Source organism: Hesperophylax consimilis, chromosome 8 (assembly GCF_061612785.1).
Source record: "Hesperophylax consimilis isolate HC1 chromosome 8, BYU_Hcon_1.0, whole genome shotgun sequence".
Lineage (NCBI taxonomy): Eukaryota > Metazoa > Arthropoda > Insecta > Trichoptera > Limnephilidae > Hesperophylax > Hesperophylax consimilis.
Genome location: NC_142843.1, coordinates 39,993,261 through 40,002,500, shown reverse-complemented (window position 1 = coordinate 40,002,500; position 9,240 = coordinate 39,993,261). Strand labels below are relative to the sequence as shown.

The 9,240-nt window shown below is 36.1% G+C and overlaps 1 protein-coding gene across 5 annotated transcripts in view; it reads left to right on the top strand.

Annotated features, from left to right (window-relative positions):
* The window catches only part of nmo (serine/threonine-protein kinase nemo), a 161,792-nt gene that overhangs the window by 112,294 nt on the left and 40,258 nt on the right, over positions 1-9,240 (top strand). For all 5 annotated transcript variants that reach the window (XR_016302489.1, XR_016302490.1, XM_089634260.1 and 2 more), the window contains exon 4: positions 844-950. Coding sequence is in view for 3 of the 5 variants with exons in the window: in XM_089634260.1 (XP_089490386.1) it covers positions 844-950 (107 nt within the window). In the remaining 2 variants the exon portion in view is untranslated. The remainder of the gene's footprint in view (positions 1-843; positions 951-9,240) is intronic.

Sequence of the window (9,240 nt, the reverse complement as noted above, 5' to 3'; positions counted from 1 at the left end):
ACAAATTAATATTCTCTCATATTATATATCGGAAAAAAACTTTAACCGTTTAGAGTAGATTTGTTTTGATTAAACTGAAATAGGCAGGGAATTTGTTTTGAGACTGTTCTCTGGATGGCTGGGGGTAGAAAGGCTCTCTCCGGCTTATGATAATCCGGCGGCATTATCCCGCGCGCGGTGAGGCGAGCTGTTTGCCTAAGGAAGACTTTGACTCTCGTGGAAGTCCATTTCAAAGGCTACGGCGCGGTGTGATGAAATTGATACACGGTCGCAAGATTCATACTTTCTACCGCAATCTGTGTGCTGCCATTAGTTTGAAGCGTTCGCATTCCTCACAGATATTGTAATTTGTAGAAACCACAAAAAACATCGATTCCGTAATATTCCGATTCCGGTAAATTAGGTCGGCCTTTCGTAATGAAAGTATCAATAATCCATCCTAATACCATTTACCGGTTGAAACCAGAACATTTTTGCCTAGTGGATATTATATTTACCTATGAGATTTTCATTTTACACTCTCGTAGAGAGGTATCAATTATTTTTTTATTCTTTATTATATCTGTAGCATTGCATATTATATCACCTTTAAAATAGAGACAACCTTTCAGCGAACTCCGACACACATTATACGAATATTTATTTATTAATCTTAAGTTAGCTCACATCGTTGTGTGATAATAATTTTAGAAACATTTATACCGATTGAAGGGGCTGTTTTCTGTTCAATTGTAGGCTATATTTGTATTATTTGCTGTGATTCGTATCGTCTTTCTATGTTTATAAGTATTAAATCGTGTTCTTGTTGTTAATTGGTTTTTCCTTAACATTTGATTCCTCCAGATATGTGATAACAGAGTTACTGCAGAGTGACCTCCACAAGATCATCGTTTCCCCGCAGCATCTCTCAACAGATCACATCAAGGTCTTCCTATACCAGATACTTAGAGGTGAGTCATTATACTTATATTACTTGTGTTTTATTGTGGGGCGAGTGCCGAAACAACTCTTTTATTGTGGGGCGAGTGCCGAAACAACTCTTTTTTATTTGGTTTTACGCCAAGCCGAGCTTTTACGTGGATTTTATTTATTTATTTTTATTTATTTATTTTTACATTTATTACATACAAGATATACAAATATAAAAGGAAGCTTTGACTGTCCAACTAGGAAGTTTCCCGTTTTAGGACAGTCAAATTGGCAGGTTGAGTGTACATAATTCCAGGTAGGTACATGTAAAATATAAAAATAAAATTAAAATATAACATATAAATGTAAGAAAGAAAATATTTTTTTTAGGAAAATACAATTTAGCAGTAATAAACAATAAAATCCAGATAGGTACATGTAAAATATAAAATAAAAATATAATATATCAATGAAAGAAAGAAAAATAAAAAAATATTTTTTAGGTAAATACAAAATACAAAATCGAAAAAATCAACTCAGACTACGTTTTTTAATAATTTTTCGGAATCTGTCCTACCTAAGTCTAATAACCATTTAGTAATTTTAGTACCGAAGGCTGATAATTCACACAGTTTAAATTGATAGGGGATTTTGTTGTATATTTTTGGTCCCAGGTATGAGAAAACTTTTTGATAAGCCGCAGTATTACTAGTTGGAATAGAAAGGTCGTTTCTGCTCTTACTTCTGGTTTGATGATTATGATCGACTGTTATCGTTTTGTTTTTATTTTTGTGGACGCAGATTGTTATTTTTTTTATGTAACACTGTCGAACATCAAGCACATTAAACTCCTTGAAGAGAGCGTCGCTCGAGTATCTGAAGGGTTTCTTCATAATGACGCGTAGAACATAACATTCATATTAGCTATCGAAAATTATATACAAAATTTTTAAATCATGAAATAACAGTGAACTGAATATGAAACAATAGTAATAAAACATGCAACAGTAAGAAACTAGAACAATACTATATATATAGTATTGGAAAAATCACTAAAACTAGATTACCAACGCTTCTATAATTTGTAGGATTCAACAAAGTGCTTGTATAGATTACGCTTGATTCTATAAATGGAGTCAATAAATATATCAATAGTATCCCCAAACTTGTTGCCCAGATCAGGCATCCTATTGGTTAGTGAATGTGTCCGATAGTTAGTTGTATTGCAGAAGAATGTTACATTTTGTCTTGTGTTCCTAGTCGGCACATGGAATTTAGTAATAGCAACGATGGCAGGGCTGTCAATTAAGTTGTTAATGAAACTGTGTGTGAATCAGAGAGCATTCAATTAATTCATCAAACTAATGTATTACTTATCTATCTATACAGGGTGTATCGGCAAGTACCCGACAAACTTTAACCAGCTATTCCTCAGCACATTTGGAGTAAAAAATGTTATGGGCGCTTTGCTGTCCGGTAACATTTTTTTCCATTAAAAACAAAAAATAAATTAAAAATCCACACTCCGTCACTGTCATTTGCATTGTTTCTCGTGTTCAACAGCTGTTATTAGCAAGTGTGTCAAAAAGTGTCCTCGCTCTTTTGTACACACTAAATAATAATAGTTAAAAATGAGACGAATGGTGCCGTGCCATTTCGTTGTGATTGTAAAAGCGCGCCAACGTAGGTACGTACGTACATTATTCAACGAAACTCGAACAAAATATCGCCAGACGGGTTTTCAAACTTTGACAAAGGATAAAACATTGGTGACATGTGGTGAAAATATGAATAATAAATTTTTACCGGATAGCAAAGTGCCCATTACATTTTTTACTCCAAATGTGCTAAGGAATAGCTGGTTAAAGTTTGTCGGGTACGTGCCGATACACCCTGTATAGTATCACAATGTTTTGCAGATCAAAATAGAAACGGAATATCTACCTGGTCCAATTTCCTCAGAAAATTTACTGCCACCTTCCCTAGTTGAAGTTGAGGGGACATGACATTTTTCATTTGTGAGCATGTGGCCAATGAAGGAACGTTCTTTGGGACGTATTTTACATAGATCTATAGTCCCGACCTAGTTTCCCAGGGAAAACTCCTCTACGCTCCTTTATCACATTGACACACATAACTTTGCAGTCGGTGGCGTCGCTAGTGTGAATTTTGTGGATACAAAAAATCTACGGATTTAAAACTAGTTGGTCTTTATTACGTGAAACGAAAATGTCTATGTGCAGATTTGTGTGAAATTTCTTTCGATCTTTTCGAACTCTAATTAGTGAATTGCAGTAAGAACCCGATGATAACAATCCGTATTCTTTGAGAACCATTGGTTTAAATTATTTCGGGTTTTTTCGTTTCAAATTGAAAGGGGATTTCGTGCGATTTTTCATATTTTCGTGACGTGAGTAAAATCTGCACATCGCGGATCGTTTCGCTCATTAGTTGTCTTATATTACTACACCTACCGGTACGAGTTGTAATTAAAAATGTGGTCCGACATGCTTAGTAACTGAATGCTCGTTTACTCTGTTACCAAAGGTTTAGCCTCCCAATCCTTGAAAGGTAGTTTCAGGTTTCTGAATTTCTAGTTGCAAGTTGCTTAGCCGGCCTAGTGACTCTAGTGAGAAAGTCAACTTGAAACAGGAAAGTTGCTACGTATGTTATTGATATGCATCATAAGGACCTCCGAAACCTACTCTGGGATTAGAAGGCGCATTATATTGAAGGTGCAGTCAAAACTATATCGGAAATCTTGGGTAAATACATAAAACGGTGTATACAATTTTGTGGGATTTTTCTTATAGGTAGAGATTTAACAATATTATGATACGGTTCTCAGTGTCGCCCTGGTAGAGGACGCCGAAAATTGCCTTTCCTCCTCACAGCATTCCCCAATTTGAGGAAACCATAGTTCCACTGACTTTGGTCAGTTGTGCTCATGCGATATATAACATAAAATAAAGTGTATTCTGGTTAATAGTTCTAACTTGCCCCAGATTAAAGATTTCGATATGAATTTGATTTTACTTTTGGAAAAGAGCTTCTTTTGCGTTGACCAATTTCGAGATAAAATCTTACCGTTTTGGTATAAATTTCGTTGGGAAATCTGGAGCTGAGCTACAAATCACTATTTCTTTTCTCCTCGAGGAAAATTCGATCTTACACGGTGGCGTCTGCCGTCCTGATCGGCGATAAAACATTTTACAATTTCCCATCTCCACGGAGCGAGTCGAGTAGTCGAGTAGTCGAGTAGTCGAGGGGATGAGCTCGTAGCTCGTGTGATGTGTCTCGGCAAGCAGGCTGCAGACGCAGGCTTCTGTTTAGGCCCCGTACCCACACCTAGTCCGTACACCACACCCGTGCCCCATCACCCGTCCATCGGCCTTTTCTTAATGTCGTCTCTCTGCTTAACTCCTATCACTGCGATTTAAGTCATCAGTAATAATAATAATAATAATAATTGGATGACTTGTATAGCGCCGTTTTTGTGCAAAATCACCTCAAGGGCGCTGTACAAACTTATTATACATTTCTACAGTGATCTATGTTATTACTTAACTATTTATGGAGAAAATATACAGTACAATACTTACTTGGTAGGTCACTTGAGATTAACACTTAATTAACATTATCTAATTGTTTATTGGCGAAATTTAGATACAGGATTTAGGACTTAATTGAAAAATTGAATATAACTGGACTTTCTCTTAGGAATGGTATATTTAATTTAAGGGTACGACAGCTTAAAAAGGTAAGTTTTTAGTTTAGACCTGAATTCTGTTGGACTTGTTATGGATCTTACTTCCGGAGGGAGTTTATTCCAAGCCTTCGGCCCAGATACACCGAAAGCGCGATCACCAAACTTAGTATTTGGCTTGCGCTTAGGTTCTATCAGTCTGCCTACAGCTACTATTATTAATTTATTAGTACTAGCGCAGATTTGTGAAAAATCACGGAATAATATGTTTGTAAATCTAATTGTGTGAATATAATTAAAGTGAAGTGAAAATGATTCAAAACATTCACAAGGGTTGGGTTAGGCGGTTGGGGGGAATATCTTATTTAGTTCATTTAGTTGATTTTATTAAAATCTCTCTCGGATAAGTTAGTGGAAAATATCAGTTCATGAGACAACGGTATAGTTGGATTGAGCGTGTATGTTGTAAGCGACAGTGGGACATGGACATTGCTAATGATAGTGACTAACTCCAGCAGTTGTTTTAGATTCTTAAGCCTAGTTGTTTCGCAGAAATTCAAATGCTACATTGTCATCAAATGACCATCGACAGTTGAGATGCCGATTCTACGTCCGTTTCAGCATTTGAAAAAAGTGTTTAGCTTGTCAGCTTATTACACTTTGATAGAATGCTAAAACGCGCCTAAAATCGGCGATTAACGGGGACCTTTCAATTGATTTGTAATTGATTACTACTCGTAATTTATGTAAATTTGCCTTTTTAGAATTCTTGGCAGGACTTGTAAATAAGTGTTTCAGGACCCTTCTATCCCAGGTAAATAATATGACCACGGTGTCACGGGGGGTTGTTTTCGGTGCATGTGGGTTAATACATAGTATATACTAGATTCTAGTAGGACCTTTGGGCTACATACACTATACATCATATTGGTATCAATCTCCTTTCAGCGAGAGTTCCAAAGCGAACCTAGCCAGACAAACAATATCAGGGACTTGGCAGCGGGTGGCGTTCGCAGATCGATTTTGTTTTCCCAACACAGAGAGATATCATCCAGTTTAAAAGCATAAACGGTGAAATTAAATAGTATCCAACCCAATTTACGGTTAGCGCGTGCTGAGTATCCAAAACCGAGACATTAACCCAATTCACCAACGTTGTTTGTTGCCGGTTATGAATATTCGCAAATAGAAAATATGAGATCTATTAATTATCCCTGTGTTCTATCCGCTAAAGTGGGCCCCGCGGAACACTTGACAGGATTGTAAAATGTGTTTTCTTTGTATGCTTTGTGGAGCAGCAATTCGAAAAACCCCTTAGTGGGAACGTTTCACATCAGACATAATATAGTAATGTTATTTATAACATGCCAACCGGTTTCGGCACAACCGTGCAATCGTCAGGGCAGATGGAAGAAGACACAACAAGTCTCATTGAATGAACTGTTTAGGTGCCCTAGATCTACTTCGACTTATTTTGCGACTGATAACTATATAATATTTAAGTGTGATCTTTGCGTATTTTGACCTTACTTCGGGCAAACCGGCAAAACATTTCCAGTTGTGTTTTGAATCTCGCATAATATAAAACTAATCTTGCTTTGTGAAGTATTTTGATTCTATGTTGTGCATATTTATTTTATTTGTTACATTTTTACTCTACATTTTGTGTAATATTTATTTATTTACTATCGTCCTGTTGGGCTTTTGAAATAAGTTTATAAATAACAACAGTTTATAAGTAACATAAACTTAAACCTTTAATATGCAAAACATACTTAATTTATTATAAATAACTTGCATATGAATTCAAGTCGTTCAAGTCGCGCAAGTTATTTATAATAAATTGAGTATGTTTTGCATATTACAGGTTTAAGTTTATGTTACTTATAAACTGTTGTTATTTATAAACTTATTTCAAAAGCCCAACAGGACGATAATAAATAAATAAATATTACACAAAATGTAGAGTAAAAATGTAACAAATAAAATAAATATGCACAACATAGAATCAAAATACTTCACAAAGCAAGATTAGTTTTATATTATGCAAGATTCAAAACACAACTAGAAATGTTTTGCCGGTTTGCCCGAAGTAAGATCAAAATACGCATAGATCACACTTAAATATTATTTAGGTATCAGTCGCAAAATAAGTCGAAGCAGATGCTGTTTGGTTACTATTAATTCCAAACTAGATATTATAAAGCCTGTTCTAAGGATTTCGTTTTTTGGTGGGTATCAAAATATTGACTTATTTTGTCTGAAATAGTGTTATTTTTGTAATTATTATTATTATTGAATTTATTGTCTGAATTCTCGACAAATCAGTGCCAATTTTGAAAATGACAATTAAAATATTTTTTCTGTGAACATAGTGGAACTTGTTTATAAATAAATTGTTTTTTAATATTTAAAAAAATATATGTTGTAGAATACACAAAAGACAACTTAAAATTAAAATGTAGTTTTAAAAAAAAAACTTAATAACAATAAGAAAATCTTTTCAGAATATTATACTATATTCAAAACAAGAGTTCTACAGTTCATTGAACCGGAGTTACAGACACAGAGACACACGACGGAGTAATTGGAATCCGCTGTGTTATTCTCAGTACCTATTCCGTACAAATCTTTGATTGATATAATAAATTCAGCGTCCATCCTTCTGATGAGCCGCAGTCTCGCACCGCAGTGAACAGTGAGCAGTGACTCCCGCAGGTTTCTGAGAACCGCAGACCACGGGTTGTATTTTACTTGGAAGAACTATCTCGCAAATACGGAGAACTGACTATTTATAACCTAGACAGGAAAGCCCGCCAGTCTAGTGCTATTTTAAATGATTTATGTGAATATACTTTTTTGTACCTTTGAACCTTGGGAGGGGTTTAATCATAAATTCGTATAACCTAGTGGGAAATCGTACTTGCATGTTTAGGGGGTTGAGTGTATGTTATTGCGTCGTTAATAAGAAATTGGGAGGGATATTATCATCATGTTAAATCTCCAAAAAGGCCCGATACAGTTGACTCAATAAAACGTTGTTACTAACTAGCCAAAAAAAAAATCTAAAACAAGAATCGCATTTAATAAATCTGCCTATTTCTGACTGTCCTAAAAGGGGTTAATCTCCTAGTTGGACATCCAAAGATCACTGTAATATGTAATGTTTTTTAAAGATTAATAAATAAATAAACTAGCCATAACACCGTTAGATCATTTTTTTGTACTTTAACGCGACACAAAGACACTATTATTTGCTTACAACCATTTGCTTATTATTTGTCTATGATCATTTTGCTTACGATCATTTGAGAGTTACGATCGTTTGCTTACGATCATTTATTATACGATCATTTTACCTATAACCGTATATTCTTCTGGCACTCATTTCTCAGTTTATACGTTCTAGATGCCAATTGTATTTTGTACATATTTTTGGATTGTATTTTGCGTCTGCTCGTTGGTACCGAATATCGAAACTCGATGTTTGTGTCTATTTTTCTTCACCCGAAAAAATGTTTGCCTATTGATTTTCCTTCTGGTCCCAATGCCCCTAAATCTCTGGGAACGTGCAAATAAAATTTCCAATCGCGGTTTTCAATTTGAAAGTTTTAATCCCAACGCGGCGCAGGATTCCGTATGTTTTCATTGTGAGGACATTTTGTCGTGTTTGTCCTCCGCGCCGCGCCAGTCTGTTTCCCATGTGAAAAACGAGCCAAATTATGGTACACGGTCTGTAAAGTGTACATTTCATATAGACGTACCACTGATAGCTACGTTATACCTAAGTTGTAACCTCTCCGTTCTCATATCCTGCACAACTACGAAATGAAATAGATTATATAATATTTTATTATTTTTTATACCACGCAAGAGTCCCAACTGTCCTTCGGGAAAGGACGGAGATGGGGAAGAGGAAGGTTGGGAAATACCTACCAGGCTATTCAGATCCGGTCATAAAATGCGGAGGTTTTACACCGCGACTTTTTTCCCAATATCTACAATGACTGTAAACCGGCTGCAAAGTCAACTGTGTTGTACCTGTGCCTAGTTTGTAGTTCAATGTTATGTGCATTGAGGTCTACACACACTGTGTACAATGTTCAAATAATATTCACGCTTGGTCGCAGCCTAAACAGCGATGTAGCCTTTGGCACACTGTACTCTGGACAGTACCTCCATCTAAACCGCGACCCATTTTCTTATTTACAAAACTGTTTTTATTATTAATCTCTCCTTGTAGAATATGTATCTCCGCTCAGGATGCTCGGATTAGTTAGCAGATCAGATTAGTTAGATTAGCCGTGGCTTGTTTTACAAGCTGTCGGCGTTTTGAGAGAGCCTATTTATTCTCTTCATCAGTAATTTAACATAATAGGTAAGAGGGGTGGGTAGGAATCTAGGGATCAGTGTATTCAAGAGTGTCGTATAAATATATCCCTCCCTCTGCGGCGCAAGGCGATGGGTCGAGAGACAAGTTGCAGAGGTCAAAGGGTCTCCCCAAACCAGCCTCTCCCGATCTGGCACGCAACTCAGATGGTGGACAGGCGCATCCCAAACACACCTCATCACCTGGGATGACGTATGGCAGAAGTGTTGGTTATCCAATAGATGGTTACCGGGGC